The following is a 16,855-nucleotide window of genomic DNA, read 5'->3' on the forward strand; positions in this document are numbered from 1 at the left end:
TCCCGGGGTGGTGGTGGTGGTGTCTCTGGGGGATGGTGAGGGGACAAGGAGCAGGATGGGTTGGGGATTCTGAGGGGGGTAGTCAGGGGGCAGGAAGTGGATGGGGGTCAGATGGGGGCAGGGCCAGGCTGTTTGGGAGGCACAGCCTTCCCTACCCTGAAGCTCATTCAGCAGTTTGAGGCTTGCAGAAGAGCCAAGCTGTGAGCTTTTCCATTAGGGCTACCATCCCTTTCACTTCTCAAATGCCAAATTATAGTCTATATTTAATTTCAGTGCCATAGGGAGATTCATGTCAGGGTAGGGTAGTAGCTTCATTTAAAATTAGCCACTGGGGGAGGGATCACATGAGAAGAGCAATATCCTTCCCAACCCTACGAAGGGAGACTCCCCTCCCCTACATTCCCTGAGGCTCCAGAGGGGTTAATTCAGTAGTTCTCAAACTTTCGTCCTTGTGACCTCTTTCACATAGCAAACCTCTGAGTGCGACCCCCCCTTATAAATTGAAAACACTTTTTTATATATTTAACACTATTATAAATACTGGAGGCAAAGTGGGGTTTGAGGTGGAGGCTGACAGCTCGCGACCCCCAGTAATAACCTCATGACCCCCTGAGGGGTCCTGACCCCCAGTTTGAGAACCCCTGGGTTAATTAAATTTTAGCACCCTGTGTCCATTCACATGCATGTGCTATTTCGAGCATTTCAGTTTTCACAGCATAGGCTCATCCCAGATTCTGGAACAAGCTCAAATGCTCAGTTCGTGGAGTATGTACATAAGCTATACTAAAGACAAGCCCACAGTAACCATCTCCAGTTTGTGAGGGACCCCATGGAGCCAGTCTCTAGGAAACAGATAAATTCATGGAGGTTAAATCCATTAATGGCTATTAGCCAGGATGGGTAAGGAATGGTGTCCCTAGCCTCTGTTTGTCAGAGAGTGAAGATGAATGGCAGGAGAGAGATCACTTGACCATTACCTGTTAGATTCACTCCCTCTGGGGCACTTGGCATTGGCCATTGTCGGTAGACAGGATACTGGGCTGGATGGACCTTTGGTTTGACCCAATATGGCTGTTCTTATGTTCTAACCTAAATGAACCCAAAGTTATGGAGACAGATGAGAGTAAAGGAAGCCAGCAGAGTATCAGAAACCTGGAAAAATCTCTGACTGGATGGGCTCAGGCGTTTGGTCACAAGCTGAGGTGGTTCAAAAGTTTTGGATTTTTTTTAAGCAGAATTTTTTTATTGTTTATTTAAACAATCAAACACAGCAAGCAGCAAATATTTGGCCACACACTTCTGAAACCCCAAACCATATTCAGGTTTTGGCAGACTAATTTCAGCTTTTCAGTTAAAAAAAACCACAACAAATTTTGAAGGAAAGCAGACATTAGCCGTGATTTTTTTCTGCTTTTTAAAAACCCCTAGTTTTCGAACCAAAAAAAGTTTTGATGAAAAATATTTGTCCAACCCTTTTAATGAGCTTTAGTGCCTTTTAGCACTAGCTGATGCTGAGAACCAGTGATACCTTGTAAAGAAGTTTTCTCAAAACTAGGTTTGTGCTGAGATGGGGAAGGTTTATTTTTCCCAGGGCCGCCCGTGAGGGGGAGCAAGTGGGGCAATTTGCCCTGGGCCCCACAGGGGCCCCCACGAGCATATAGTATTGCAATTTTTTTTTATGGAAGGGGCCCCTGAAATTGCTTTGCCCCAGGCCCCCTGAATCCTCTGGGCGGCCTGCCTCCCCTTCCCTCCCAGTGCCTCCTGCACACCATGGAACAGCTGATCTGTGGTGGGTGGGAGGCGCTGGGAGAGAGGGGAAGGAGTTGATCAGTGGGGTAGATGGGAGGAGCTGAGGGGGAGGGGGAGAGCTGGCTGCCAGTGGGTGCTAAGCACCTGCTATTTCTTTTTGTGAGTGCTCCAGCCCCGGAGTCAGCACCTAAGATTGCCTGTCGTTGTTACCGTCTAAGGGCATGGCGACACTTGAGGTTGTACAGCGCTTTGAGTTTAACCCGCGTTTGTACAGCTGAGCAGGGAAAGCGCTGCAGTGTGTCCACACTGCCAGCTGCCAGCGCACTGGCGTGGCCACATTTGCAGCATTTGCAGTGGCATTGGGAGCGGTGCATTATGGGCAGCTATCCCAGCATTCTAGTGGCTGCAATGTGCTTTTCAAAAGGGGGGGTGGGGTGGAGTGTGACAGGGAGTGTGGGGGGAGAGAGAGTGGGTTTTTGGGGTGCTGAGAGTGTCAGCACGCTGTCTTGTAAGTTCAGACCCCTCTCACTCACTGAAAGCAAACAGCAGCTGTTTCTTTTTTTCTCATAGACCAGATAAGCAGCCGCTCGCCAAAACGGACCCCCCCCCCCCCCGCTCTTTCTTCAAGCAAACATTAGCTGTCGGCACTCCAAACAGAGCCACCCTGCCTCCCTCTCACTCATTCAAAGCAAATAGTAGCTGTTTGTTTTTTTGATAAGCAGCCCCCGAAACAGAGCTTTGAAAGGGCACTTCTTCCTCCTGAGTTCACAACAAAACAAGAGAGGACGCTTCAGTTAAAAGGATTATGGGAAGTTTCCGGAGGTCAATCAGTGTGTAATAACGTTACTCCCTGTTTACACTGGAGCAGCAGCGTCTCAGCCAATATGCAACAGCTGTTATTCCTTTCGGGGAGGTGGAGTACCAGCAGCGCTGTAGCCAAGGAGACACAGCACTGTACGTGCCTTGCCAGTGTGGACGGGGAGTGAGGTACAGCGCTCTGGGAGGCTTTATTGCGCTATAACTGGCAAGTGTAGCTAAGGCCTAAGAGACTGACAAATGGGGCTTTTTCCTCCTAAAACCTCTCTCCAGCCCAAGGGAAAGGGAACAAGGGATATAGTTCAAACAGATGCTTGCAGAAGGAGGCAGAGGGCTTGTCCATGAGCTGGAAGTTGTAGTTGTGAGACATGAGCACCCAGGCCTCGCCTTACTTAATACTTTGCATTTCAAAGGCTTTAACTGATTTTTCCATCTTTTCTGGTGTCAAGTATCCGAGGGGTAGCTGTGTTAGTCTGGATCTGTAAAAAGCGACAAAAGAGGCCAGTGGCACCTTATAGACTAACAGACGTATTGGAGCATAAGCTTTCGTGGGTGAATACCCACTTCGTCGGATGCATGTAGTGGAAGTTTCCAGAGGCAGGTATAAATATGCAGGCAAGAATCAGTCTAGAGATAATGAGGTTAGTTCAGTCAGGGAGGATGAGGCCCTCTTCTAGCAGTTGAGGTGTGAACACTGACAAAGTTAATATCCACCCACGAAAGCTCATGCTCCAAAACATCTGTTAGTCTATAAGGTGCCACAGGACTCTGTCGCTTTTTCCATCTTTTCTGTATCTTTAGTAAATGGTTAAAATGTTTCCAGGTGGGTTTGCCTGGTACGGAGCAGGCTGAGGTCTCTGCAAACAAAACCTGTTGGACCTTGGAACTTGGACAGTGACTGGGTTATGTTAACACCTTTGGCCCATATAGTCCATCCAAATTCCTACAACAGACTCCGCATGCTTGGGGAGTCAGTGGAATACGTTTGGAGGGAGGGGGTCTTTCAGCAGAGATTCAGTCCCTTGGCCCAGAAGTGATGGGGTCAGGTGTTTATCAATGGAGATTTGCCAAAGCTTTTATTTGAACCAGTAGAGCAAAGCCCTTGAGAATGGATGTACACTTGTACAAAAATACTGGAGCATTTCTGGGACTAGGAAGTTCGTCTGACTTGGCTTTAAATGTACAGCGCCTTCTGCATGCCCTCTGTCCCCAGGTCTCTCCACGCCCGGGGCACACAGGGTTGTAGGGATATTAAAGAAGGTTTATATTAGACATGGTTTATATGAAAAATGATTTATTGTTAGAAATGATTTATTGTTAATTGATACTTTATAACTGAAGGTTTATATTAGAAGTAAATGTGATTCCCAAGATTTAGCCTCTAACCTGCAAGCCACCAGCTGTGTCTGTGTGAAGCCTGCTCAAAGAAATACTTTGTATAAAACTTGTTAAACATTAATTAACTCTAAGTAAGCCAAAACAGTAGCTGTTATAGTATATAGATAGAGACCCCCACCCTCTGTAAGTTTTCATCTCACTTTATTTTTGAATGTTAAAAGACAGGGAGTCTCACATAAATTGGTAACACCCCAAAAGGTAAAGAGACAGTGAAATAGATGTGATTAAGATAGAGAATGTATGTGAATGAGTGCCTAGTTTAAATAATGAATGAATGGTTAGGGAGTTATCAGCCTGAAGGATTCAGTGTCGGCTGAAGAAGGTGTCAAGTGGGATCAACCAGATGACCCCCGGAGGGCAAACTGGAATCCAACCCACCACCTCAAAGGAAGGAAAAACAAACATCTGACAACATGGAGCCAGCCACCTGCTGATTGATTTAGCAACAGCAGAATGAAGTAACTCTCATGGACTGACATAGGAATAAATTCCTATAAAACTGGACTCTGAAGACTAAGGACTTTGAGTCTATGGTTCTGCTGCCAGCCTTCAGGTGCATCTGACACAGACTCGGCTCCATCCTCATGACCAAGATACCTGGCCAGTAACTTGGCATGAGCAACGTCTAGGCTGGTAACTATAACACCTATACAGAACCTGAATGAGTGTGTGTGTGTGTGTGTGTGTAAGAAATAAGTAGTGATAGAAATAAGTAGTAAAACAACGTTGCTTGCTTTTATCTTTTGCTTTACTGTTATATTTACAATAAATGTGGCATCTTTGCCTTATCCCTCTTAATAAGATCCTGCTGGTTTTTATTATATTGGTATAACAGGGTGGCATCTCCAGCAAGCCCTGATGCCCCTGCCCCGGCTCAGTGAAGCTGTTCTGGCTCCGCTCTGATGTCAGTGGCATGGTCTGACTCCCAGTAGTGATTCTGTGCCGCAGATGATGGGCTAGGCTGTCAGACTCACAGCATAATCGGCTGCTTGGTGCCGCAGACCCACACACTGTCTTGCTAATTGCTGCACTGTAGAGCCCTGACTTGCTCCATCACTTCCAGGAACTCGCTGGTTGCCTTGGCATGAGCAGCAGGCTCCAGTGCCAGATGCTGGAAGAGGTTGAGGGGCTCGGCATTCCGGAAGGCCTTGAGGACAGGGATGTGGCTGGCCAGGGTGCTGTTTCCAATCAGGAAGTGGTAGAGGCATTTCTCCTCCAGGCTACGGCGCAGGTACGAGAGGATGTCCTGCAGCCTCTGAGCTAGCTGTTCCGGGCGCCATTCCGACACCGGCAGGAGGAGCAGTAGGTGCATCAGGACGGTTTTGAAGTGGTAGGTGGTAAGGATCCTGTTCTCCAGGATGGGCAGCCTGCATTCCTTGAGATGGATGAGGATCTGGAGGCATTTCAGGTGACAGCTATCCTTTGGGGCGTACCTGCTCACCCACTGGAAGAACAGCATTTCCTGGACAGCGAAGGTCTCTAGCCAGACTGGGCTGCTCGGGGGGCCCGTCTCAGCCCCGTGGCTGGCCAGGAAGACCAGAGAGTTTCCCTGCTGCACCCCGAGTATGATCTCAATGGAGAGAGCCCTCCTGGACTCACAAGCCAGGCTGAGCTTGCAGGAGGAAGCGGAGGGCTGGGCTGTGAGCTGGAAGTTGTAGTTGGGAGCCACAAGGGCCCAGGCCTTGCCTACCAGACTGTGGAACCAGAGGGTGGTTTTTTCCACATCCAAGTGGGAGCTAGTGCACAAGAGGTGCACGCGGAAGGGCCCCTGTATGTTGTCACTCAGGTCTTCCTCGGCGTGGTGCAGGAGGCAGACCACGTCCCCCAGCAACCTCTCCCTTTTGCACATGCACTCCAGCTCCACCAGGATGTGGCCGTGCTTCTCCAGGGTGCCCTCCACATTCTCCATCTCCAGGCGGAAGGAGTGCCCCTTGGGCGGCAGCAGGGGCACGAGCACCCGGTAGGCCTCGGAGTCCCTATGGGGGCACCAGCCTTCAAAGGCACTGGCCACGCCAATGCAGTTCTCCAGCTGTGGGAGGAAGGTCTGGCAGGGGAGGACTTGGCAGACCTCCAGCAGGCTGTTTACCAGACCTTCCACAAACTCGCAGGTGCTGGCCAGGTCCTTGGACACTCCCTGGAAGTGCTGTTCATAAAAGTGCTCCAAGGCCACTCTGCCGGGGAAGTCGGGATGCCGGGTGCAGGAGCCCCCTGGCGCTGCTTCGGCATCCTCCTCCTCCTCCTCCTCGCTGCTGGCATCCTCGCTGCTGGAGTCGTAGCTGGATTCGGGCTCCAGGCTTGGCCTGCAGAGCTCAAAGAGCAGGATAATGATCAGGAACCCACAGGGCCAACCATCCCAGGCCACGTCGTTGGGCCCCTGCTTGGCTGCCACCCTCAGCGCCGTGGCCTCCTCCTCCCCCTGGCTCTGGTTTGGCGCCAGGCTCCGGTGTGGGCCCGGCCTCTCCTCTTGGTTCCTCTGCTCAAACTCCCACTGCAGGCGCGTCATCTCCAGGGCCAGCCGCTGCTCCTGCTGCTGCGTCCGCTGCACCGTTGCCGGGTCCTGCTTGTCGCTGACCCTGAGGGGGTGGTGCACGATGACCAGCACCGCCAGGAAGAGCAGGCTGCCCACAGCCATGGCCTGGAGAAGGGGAGAGAAAACCACTCAGGAGGTGTAGGAGGGAAAGGATGGGGGAGGGGTATCCTGCTCCCCTTCCACCTCTGCCAGAGCTTTGGGCAGCACCCCGAGGTGCCTGGCTGGGTGCTGCAGGAGCTGTACTGGGAGAGCACACGGCCTCCTCCACGAGGCACCGCAGGCCTGGAGCCAGCGTTTCACATACCCCGGCCCAGGCTGGGACTGGGAGAGGTCATCTCCCCTCCAGGCGAGGGGGTGGGAGCAGGGAGTTCCTTCTCCGATGGATGATTTGGGGAGTGGGTGAGCCTGGGGGCTCTGAAGGAAGGAGAGAGGGATTTGGTGTCTAGGGGGCAGGAAGCTATGAAGTAAGTGGGGTTTGGGCCCCTCTGATGGGTCAGGAGGATGGAGGCCAGGTGGGGTATCTGGAGTCTAGACCCAGGGCTTGGGGGAAGGTTGCTTGTGCTGCTGGGGTCGTGGGAGAATGTGGGGGTCAAATTCCAGGTGCATTAGGCATGCTGGCTCTGAATCATGGGTGGGATTTTCTGTCCCGTTTGGTCCTGAATCTGCAAATTTGTTTGATACCAGCATGAGTTTACCGTGGGTCTCTGCCAAGACACATCTTAGTGCTATATCGTTTGGAAGCTAATTGCTGGTGAATTAGGGAGGTCGGAATAGTCCACTGGAGTCAACGGGATCGCGATCTAAACAACTCCCTGATGTGGGGGCGGTTTGGACAGGGGCGGCTCTAGGTTTTTGGCCGCCCCAAGCAGTCATGCCCGGGAGGCGCCCCCGAGCCGCGGGAGCAGCGGACCTCCCGCGGGCATGACTGCGGAGGGTCCACGGGTCGCGCGGCTCGGCTGGACCTCCCGCAGCTGCGGGCGGTTCGCAGGTCCGGCGGCTCCGGTTGAGCTGCCGCAGGCATGCCTGCTGGAGGTCCAGGCGAGCCGCGGGACCAGCGAACCGTCCGCAGTCATGCCTGCGGCAGGTCCGCTGCTCCCGGGGCTCCGGTGGACCTCCCGCAGGCATGACTGCGGCAGGTCCGCCGGCCCAGCCTGCCGCCCCCGCGGGAAAGGGCCGCCCCAGGCGGGTGCTTGCCCCGCTGGGCTCTGGAGCCGGCCCTGGGTTTGGAGTCCACCCCAACCCCCACAGCTCTGAGTCTCATGTAGCCCCACAGGAGCTGGAAGCGGAGCGCTGTCTCATTGCCTTGAGGAGCTGCGTTCTGTCAGTTTCCTCTCTCTGGAACCACCGGGCCAGCGTCAGGTGGGTACAAACGGTTCAGATCGTCCCACCTCTCCCTAGAATGTGGGTCAGTGACCCCAGCTCCAAAGCCAACTGCTTTCCAAGACAATTGGTCCCTTAGTCGAGGGGCTGGAATTTATAGCAGAGCCAAAGAAATCCAAATTGCTGATAGGCAGCATCTGGGCCACTTGCAGTTAAATAATTCTGCCTACCCCCAAGCTTAGGAAAGGCTAGTTACTAACTAGCCATTAAGGCCACTGATTGGGGGGGCTTCATTTCTGAGCATGTGGCCTGATGTCCAGAAGTGCGGAGCACCCACTACTCCAGTTTGCAGCCGCTCCGCACATGTGAAACTCAGGCCTGGTTGTCTCAAGCTGGGCACTTCTAATTAATGACCGCTCTCGGCAATTTGGTCCAATGCTAAGGACTCTCTTAAGGAACATGTGCTCCAGCAGTCAGGATGCTTCTCCAAGTCCATGTTCGCTGCTCCAAGCTTTGCCTTGGGGCTCCCCCTCCATCTGCCTCCACCCAGCCTCTCCATACTCACTCTGTGGAGGTGTCACACTCTCTACGCGAGGGTTCAGCTTAAGCCAGGGCTGGCCCATGCTACAACCCCACCAAGAGCAACTCTCCTGGATGTTCCACTCGCATTGGTCTGGCTGGCCTGCCTTCCCCAGCCCCTGGCCCACTGACACCAACCACCTTCCATTATTACCCACTCTCTGTGACATCACACCGGCCAGACTCCCTTTAAAGGGGCGGCACACGAAGCCCCATGTGTGCCCTGCAATGTCAGACCCTGCCCTGGCCCTCCGCCTCTCTGCCATTGCCCGTGTCCAGATTTGGGGATCCCAGCAGAGAGGTGTGACTGATGGGAACTGGAGCAAGGCAAAGCTGGTGGAATGACTTGTGACCAGCCTGAAGTGCAATGTTTACCTGACTCTGAGCAGCTCTGAGCAAAGCTAGTCAGAGTCGTGGCAGGAGCTGGATTTTGAGCAAGTCTGGATCGGATGATAGTACCAGCTGGAATGCAGGCAGAAGCCCATGATTTTTTGGTCCATCCGTAGCAGTTTCAGATGAGCAGTTTCAGCTGGGGGGATAAAGGGGAGCTGGCATAGTTGGGGGGGGGGCAGTATCCAGTAGAGGGCCGTCTGGTTGCCCTTGGTTTTGCTCTCTGTCTGATTTTTGCTCTGCTCTGTCACTGGCTTCCCCTGGCTCCTGCGCTATCTCTTCTCAGTCTCTCCTAAGCAGGACGCAAACCCAATAACAGCTAGGGATTGCTGATGGCCACTGGCAGTGTAACAACCCCAGCCACTGGGGGGCTTTGAACCCAGCACCCAACCTTAAACCTCTGCCGCAAGATCTACCGGAACAGCCCCGTCAGTTGGCAGTAGCAATCTGCTCTAAGAGACGCTCTCCCAGGGTGTTGCAGCTGGAAACCCCTCTGGGTGCTTTCTGCTGGATTCTTCGGAGAGTAACCCTTCTGCCCCTCTGAGTTCGCAGCAACAAGGGCCGGGTTCAGTATCCAGGGGTTCCGTTTCAATAACGCAATGCAAAACCGGCTCGAGCCCCCACCCAGTGACTTGGGACAATTACATACCACCACCCCCAGGCGCCTCTAGGAGGCAATACTTCCCCTCTCGCAAGCACAGAGTCTGAGTGTAGCAAAATCCTTTTAATAAAGGAGCGAAACAATGTGGCATCATATTGGGGAAACACCACAAACAGGATTCATAACATAAACCTTGAGCAAAAGACCCACCAAGTAAGTTTTGGCAATGTCCTTTTCCCCTTAGGGTCTTAAGTCCAATTACCCCAAAGTCCAACAACCCAAAAGTCTCTGTCCCTGGTCAGTGCTGCACCAGAGTTCAAAAGTTTATCTGTAGAGTTTTTCACCCCCCCGAGCCTGGGTGGAAATTGGGGTGGGGGGGCACAGGGTGTTAAAGGGCACCTTACATGGTCTGGGGCCGACTGCCCCACCTCTCTGTGGAGTTCTGCTGCAGCATTCACCACGAACAGCTCCACTCCACCAGCCACTCCGCTCCTCCAGCCGACCCGTGAGCCGCTCCAGCCGTCCCTGCAAACCGCTCCGCTCACTGTTCCGTTGGCTGCTCCAACCGTCCTGCAAACTGCTCCGCTCTGCCAGCCGCTTAGCGATAGAGCTTCAGGCTCCCCCATTAGTTAACACAGCACTCAGCTCAGTAAGTTTAGCTCTTTTAGTGAGTTCAGCTCTTAGTGATTGTAGTAGGGGAGCCCCAGTGCTGGTGCACCATTGGCCCAAAGTGAATTCAGCTCAGCAGCCTCTAGATCAGGGGTAGGCAATCTATGGCACACGTGCCGAAGGCGGCACACAAGCTGATTTTCAATGGCAATGTCACTGCCTGGGTCCCGGCCGCCGGTCTGGGGGGCTCTGCATTTTAATTTAATTTTAAATGAAGCTTCTTAAACATTTTAAAAACCTTATTTACTTCACATACAACAATAGTTTAGTTATATATTATAGACTTATAGAAAGAGACTTTCTAAAAATGTTAAAATGTATTACTGGCATGCAAAACCTTAAATTACAGTAAATAAATGAAGACTTGGCACACCACTTCTGAAAGGAGTAGCTGTAAGGAACTCGGCAGCTGGCGATTGCACGGATGATGCAGGATGATACTCTGGCTCTGACTCTTGGCTCCTGATTCCTGGCTCTTGGTTCTGACTCGCTTCCTGGAGTTGGCAATTTGGCTTCTGATTTGGCCTCTGGCCACTAGGCCTAGGCAATTCTGTTCCGACCATTAGGCCAGCCTTCCACCCTGGCCATTAGGCAAGACTACCCATGGCCCAGTCCCTAATACTGAGTCCCATTGAATCGTTCCCCTGCGATCTTCAGCGCCTGACACTGGCTACTCACAGAATTCCAGCTCCTCTGCCCCCAAAGGAGCAGGGTAGCCCAGTTAATTAGTTTGACCTTAAATCCCTGCTCCTGTACAACATACAGCCCTTGTAAGCACTTCTGATCAAACAAAAGTAGGTTTATTTGATGTGTCCTGGTCTGTGGGGAGCTTTTTGTAGATCCCTTACATGTTATCCTTTACAGATACATTTCCTGCAAGACATCCTTGTACTGAGGTTGTCAGGTCTGGGTGAGAATTCTTTGCAAAGAACAGTGAACCCTTTGCCAATGGGTCTTCAAAAACCCCGTATTGTCCTTAACTCTGCTGGCCATAGATTTCCCATTGTGTCACTTTGCTTCCCTTATCAATTGTCTACAGTTCCTAGCTTCTGAATTATATTAATTACTACCAACTTTCCCTTTCTTCTATTTGTTATATATATAATTTTTAATTTGTATATAGCTGCCTTCAGTTCCCCTCTAACCAGGTAGGGTTTTTAACCAATATGGCCTTCTTCCCTGATTGTGTCTTTTTGGGCATCTAGTAAAGTGTTCTTAAACAATTCCCAATTATCATTCAGACTAAAGAATTTCTTCTCTTCATGTCCCTTTGTTCCCGGATTAATTTTGTTCTCATCATCTCAGGTGTGTGCTGAGTGCTCATAACTTCCCTCTTTTTACTCTCCTGTTTTGTTATTAGTTTAATGCCTTCCTGACTACTCTAGCCAGCCTGTCCCTGAGGAGATTCTTCCCCCTTCTACTGAGGTGGAGGCCATCCAAACTCTACAGCTCCCTTTCCCCTTAGAAGGTGGCCAATGTTCCACAAAACCCAAACCCTCCTCCACTTACCTAGCCAGTGGTTCACTTGCAGATTCTTCTGCATTCTGTCTTCCTTTGCTCAGGAAGAAGGATCACTTGCACGTTTTTCTTCTTCAGCACACTTCTGAGTTCCCTGAAGTCATTTATCCCACAATCCCTTGGCCCGAGTGCTGATATGAATCATCTCCAATGGATCCTTTCCAGTCGACTTCAGAAGCCCATCCAATCTTAGAGTCACATGTCATGCCTTGGTTCTGGAAAGAGAGCACACTGTCCTGTTGTCCGTTTGTCCCAGGCAGAATGTTCACCCCTCTCTACCCACCAGGCTGCAAGCTATTCTGGAGAGGGCTGCTCTTAATCTGTCCTGCTGACGTTGTCCCATTTTGGATAAATACTCAATAGTCACTGGGCCAAAGAGCAAGAGTGACTCTCCAGCCTGGTAATTAAGGCATTTATCTAGGAGATGGGGAAAGGATTTAGACCTCTTCTATTTAGGCAGCTAACTCCTAGTGTAGACATGATTTTAACTGGTGAAACTTGTGTTCACACCACCCCAGATCCCAGTAGATTGGCAAAGAAACAGCTTCCGGGCTGGGCTGCTCCCCTGGAAAGGTGGTACTTGGGGTTCAAGTTCCCAGGCAGGCACCTCAACGCACGCACAGGGCTTTCTGAAGCTGACTGTTAACCTGACCACAACAGACTTTTCGGGTTTGTGGACAAATTCCAAACCCTTTTAGAAAGGAACCAATAATTTCCCATTGAGCTGCACTGGTATGTGCCAAAGGGGACTCAGCCCTGCCACGGAGGTGACTGCAGCTCAGGAGTGAGAATTGTGACTACTGCCTTCGCCGGGCCAAGTTCATCCCTGCAACAAGCGCAGTGGAATTGTGCAAAGGATGGAGACAGCCCTTCTGCAACGGGCTTTGGGCTCTTTCACGCTGAACAACGCTGTGGAAACACAGGCAAATTGCTCTGCTACGGTACACGCAAACCTCCACCTAACCACTCACCTAGAGCGCTGAATTCCAGGGGCCAGACCTGCAGATCTTTAACATGTCTAAGGCCTTGTCCGCACTGGGGACCAAACCTTCCCGTGATGTAAATCCAGTGTCACACTCTTGACTTCACTGGAGCCAGGCCAAGTCACATCTGCTGTGGGGCTGGCTGGGGGGTCTCAGTCACTGGAGTGGCTGTGGTGGTGTGAACACAAGTTTCACTAGTTTGAATCATGCCTACACTAGGAGTTAGCTGCCTGAATAGACGAGGTCTAAATCCTTTCTACAGGGACTGCAAAGCTACAGAGAGGTTTTTTACAGCTCTCTGAGGCCAGTTAGACTCAGTGATTAAATACAAAGTGCCTGCCGACTCCCTGAACAGCTCAGAGCCCCTGGGTCCCGGGTCCCGTTACCTTTGTGTCTTCCCCCCGGCCGGGCCTGCAGTTGGTTCCCATAACTCTGAGATCCAAGTGGAGGGAGCGAAGGTGTCAGGGAGATTAAAGCTGTCAGGGGGAGTCTGGAGTCATGACAAGTCACCTTGGGGTGTCAAGGGGACAGCTCTCCACAGGCAGGAGAGATTAAACCAGTTGTGTAATACCTTCCCCGGGGAAGAAGGAGGCCTGCCCCTGAGGTGGCAGCCTGTCACAGGGTAGAGAAATGAACCATGTGGGGAGGGGCTGGAGGGAAGGACAGAAGAGGGGGAGAAAGGCAGCACCTATTGACCAGGCCGGAAGGCCCCAGACTCAGCGCTGAGTAGGGTTGCCAGGTGTCTGGTTTTCGACTGGAACGCCCAGTCAAAAAGGGACCCTGGCGGCTCCAGTCAGCATTGCCGACCGGGCCGTTAAAAGTCCGGTCAGCGGGGCTAGGGTAGGCTAGTCACAACCTGTCCTGGCACCGCGCCGCACCCCAGAAGCAGCCAGCAACAGGTCTGGCACCAAGGCGCTCTGCAGCCAATGGGAACCACAGCCAATGGGAGCTGCATAGGTGGTGCCTGCAGGCGACAGCAGCACACGGAGCCTCCTGGCCCCCCGCCTAGGAGCCAGACCCGCTGCTGGCCGCTTCTGGGGTGCTGCATGGTGCTAGGAGAGGTAGGGACTAGCCTGTCTTAGCCGTGCTGCGCCGCTGACCAGGAGCCGCCCGAGGTAAGCCTACACCCCAACCCCGAGCCCCAACCTCCTACCCCAGCCCTGAGCCCTCCCAAACATGCATTCCCCTCTTGCACCCCAAACCCCTCATCCCCAGCCCCACCCCAGAGCCAGCACCCCAGCCCAGAGCACTCACACTCTCCCACGCCCCAACCCCCTGCCTCAACCTGCAGCCCCACTCCTGCACTCCAAATCCCTCGGCCTCACCCCCCAGCCTGGAGCCCCCTCCTGTACCCCAAACCCTTCATCTCCAGCCCCACCCCAGAACCTGCACCTTCAGCCCAGAGCCCTCACCTCCCATGCCCCAACCCACTACCCCAGCCCAGAGCCCTCTCCCGCATCCTGAACCCCTCATTTATGGCCCTACCCTGGAGCCTGCACCCCCTCCCACATCCCAACCCCCTGCCCTAGCCCAGAGCCCCCTCCTGCATCCCAAACCCCTCATCCCTGGCCCCACCCCAGAGCCTGCACCCCCTCCCACACCCCAAGACTCTGCCTCAACCCACAGCCCCCTCCCACAATCCAAATCCCTTGGCCTCACCCCCCAGCCTGGAGCCCCGTCCTGTACCCCAAATCCCTCATCCCCAGCCCCACCCCAGAGCCTGCATCCCCAGCCAGAGCCCTCACCCCTTCCCACATCCCAGATCTCTGCCCCAGCCTGGAGCCCCCTCCCGCACCCTGAACCCCTCACTTCTGGCCCCACCTCAGAGTCCACACCCCCAGTTGGAGCCTGTTGTGTATTTGGTTGTCATGGTTTTGTTGCTATGGCAACTGAGTTGGATTATTATGGGTTAGCTCAACCGGTTTCAACCGGCTGAGCTGCTCTCTGTATTTATGTAAATAAAATGGAGGTTTTGGTTAGCTGCCTGCTCTCTGGCCTCAAGTGATTGCTCCTTACACCGGCTGCCCCAAGGATATAACAGAGCCCTCACCCTGTCTTGCACCCCAACCCCCTGCCTCAGCTCAGTTAAAGTGAGTGAAGGTGGGGGAGAGTGAGCCACCGAGGGAGGGGGAATGTAGTGAGCAGGGGCGGGGCCTCAGGGAAGGGGCGGGGCTAGGGCGTTTGGGTTTGTGCAATTAGAAAGTTGGCAACCCTATGCTCGGGGCGGACTCAGGCCCCAAGCAAGGGGGACCATGCCGTGACTCGGAGCCACATCTGCCTCCCAGGTCCCTCTGAGGATGGACCTGGGACTGGAGGAGCTCTCACTCCCCGCCATGGCCTCCTGGGGGGAGGGAAGGGAACAGAGCTTCTCTGGTCTTGGGGCTACAGAGGGGTGGGGGGGCAGAAAGGAGCAAATGGGTTATGGGGCCTCAGTGGGGGGCGGAATGGGGTGGGACCGTGGGTGAAACAGGGGTGAGGGGAAGGGCAGAACGGGGCAGGGCTGTGGGCGGAATAGCAGGTGGAAAAGGCGGAATGGGGGAGGGACCGCAGACAGAAGGAGTGGGGAGGGGCCCCCCACTTGCTCTGACCCAGGGCTCCACGAAACCTTAATCTGCCGCTGACTGTGCCTTTCCCAGCCCTGCAGAAGAGCTGTGTGTGGCTGAAAGGCTTGCCTCTCTTCCCAGCAGAAGTTGGGCCAATACAAGATATGACCTCGAACCCCCCCTTGTCAAGCTGTTATGGGGCTATTTTTCCTTAGAAAAGTAGCATTTTCAGGGACGCTGTCTGGAGGTTGGGGTGCCCTAGTTCTAGTCCTGCTCTGGGCAGGCAGTGGCGTCTCGCGGGTGAGAGCAGGGAGGGAGAACGGGGACTCTGGGGTCTCTTTCCATCTGTCAGTGCTTGGGTCAGGGGAGCTATTGTGGCCTGGTGTCCAGAGATGCTGGCACGTAAGGCACTGAAGGCAAGGGAGCTATAGCTGTGACCTCTCTGACTTTCCCCGGCTGTAGATTGGGACTCACCCTTTGGAGAGGGGGATGTTTATTTGTGTTAAGGCCTGAACCTTTTTCCCCATGGCAGGTGAAGGGTTAAGTGCCCTACCAGCCTGCTCTGGTAAATAACATTCAGGGCAAAGAAACCCAAAGCACAGATCCAAAGAACCCTTCCCTGGCGCCACAACCCCCAAGGTGTCGGCTCTGATCACCCATTAGCCTCTGCAGTGCATGTGCCCTCAGGCCAAGGAAAGCACTGAGGAGACAGCCTGGGGCAGAACTGGTGTAAATCTGGAGCGACTATGGATTTACACCGGTGTTAGAGCAGAGCCCAGCCCCGATGGGGCAAAGGGGCTGTCAAACTGCAGCTACCTCTGGGTGCCAGTGGGGTTGTTGACATGTAGCCAGGGAGGAGTGGGCACATACATTCAGCTCTCACACGCCGTCCATAGCACAGCTGCCAGTGCCATCAGAGACCCCAGCCCTGCCCTGTGGGCATCACCTCTTGGGCCGAGAGAGTGCGGCAAGCTTCCCCATTTCAGCCCACTCTGGATGGAGTGAAGGGGACTGTCCATTCTTGGGGGGAGAGGGGAACGTGTGTGATGTTCATTCAGCCCCAGCACTGGACAATCCCCAGACAGCTCTGGCCTGGGGCTTCTCCACCCCTGCTGCCTTCCTCACCCTGGCATCCTTGCCTGGCATGGACCCTGACCTTGTCCTGGGTCCTTTCTGTCCTGGGATGAGGGCAGAATTCCACCTTCAGGTTCTTCTAGGGTTCGTTTGCCCCCACCACGAGGCCCCAGCTTTGTCTGACTCGGGTGGGATTGAGTCTCCTCAACCCCCTGAGCCCATTGTGTTCCTCGCACCACTCCCACTCCCCCCCCAGCATACCCTGAGCTCTGTCCTGAGGGGACCGCCCCACCTCAGGAGGCTGTGACTCCTTGATGCGCAGGCTGTACCGAGGGGGCGGGGATGCGTGGAGTAACGTGACAGCGGTTGGTATATTTACAGCCTGGGGGAGGGCAGGATTAGAGCCCAGCACAGCCCGGTGCTGCTGAGTAACCTTCACTGGTTTGTTTATGCTGAGGCCAATGCTCAGCCTTCCCGCTGTGCCAGGCGGTGCCCAGACTTCGAAGCACACAGATCCCCTCATAAATCAAGCCAGCAGAGGGGGTCGAGTTACCAGGGTCTGTCGGTAACGACAGCCAGCTAATCCACCCTCCTTATCTGGGATTACAATTCATTACCGCCTGGGCCAATCAGCGCCGGGCGAGCACAGGGGCCAGGCAGGCGCGCTCCTGCACCGGAGCCTCTT

General features: G+C 53.7%; 1 protein-coding gene and 1 long non-coding RNA gene across 2 annotated transcripts; both read right to left on the bottom strand.

The window, feature by feature from the left end:
• Positions 1 to 4,740: 4,740 nt before the first annotated feature.
• On the bottom strand, positions 4,741 to 8,508 carry LOC123364433 (inositol 1,4,5-trisphosphate receptor-interacting protein-like 1). Its single transcript, XM_045006568.1, has 2 exons — positions 8,379 to 8,508; positions 4,741 to 6,598 (listed from the first exon to the last, which is right to left on the bottom strand). Exon 2 carries the CDS (start codon positions 6,593 to 6,595, stop codon positions 4,982 to 4,984), a length of 1,614 nt encoding a protein of 537 aa, XP_044862503.1. The 5' UTR covers positions 6,596 to 6,598; positions 8,379 to 8,508; the 3' UTR covers positions 4,741 to 4,981.
• Positions 8,509 to 10,206: 1,698 nt separating this feature from the next.
• Positions 10,207 to 13,409, bottom strand: LOC123365241. Its single transcript, XR_006577489.1, has 3 exons — positions 12,940 to 13,409; positions 11,562 to 11,785; positions 10,207 to 10,241 (listed from the first exon to the last, which is right to left on the bottom strand). It is a non-coding gene; the product is annotated as an uncharacterized LOC123365241 (long non-coding RNA).
• Positions 13,410 to 16,855: the final 3,446 nt, after the last annotated feature.

This window comes from Mauremys mutica, chromosome 2, assembly GCF_020497125.1.
Source record: "Mauremys mutica isolate MM-2020 ecotype Southern chromosome 2, ASM2049712v1, whole genome shotgun sequence".
Classification (NCBI taxonomy): domain Eukaryota; kingdom Metazoa; phylum Chordata; order Testudines; family Geoemydidae; genus Mauremys; species Mauremys mutica.

What these genes read in the sequence shown, in the direction of transcription:
- LOC123364433 (XM_045006568.1), bottom strand. Translation starts at nt 6,595, where the DNA reads ATGGCTGTGGGCAGCCTGCTCTTCCTGGCGGTGCTGGTCATCGTGCAC.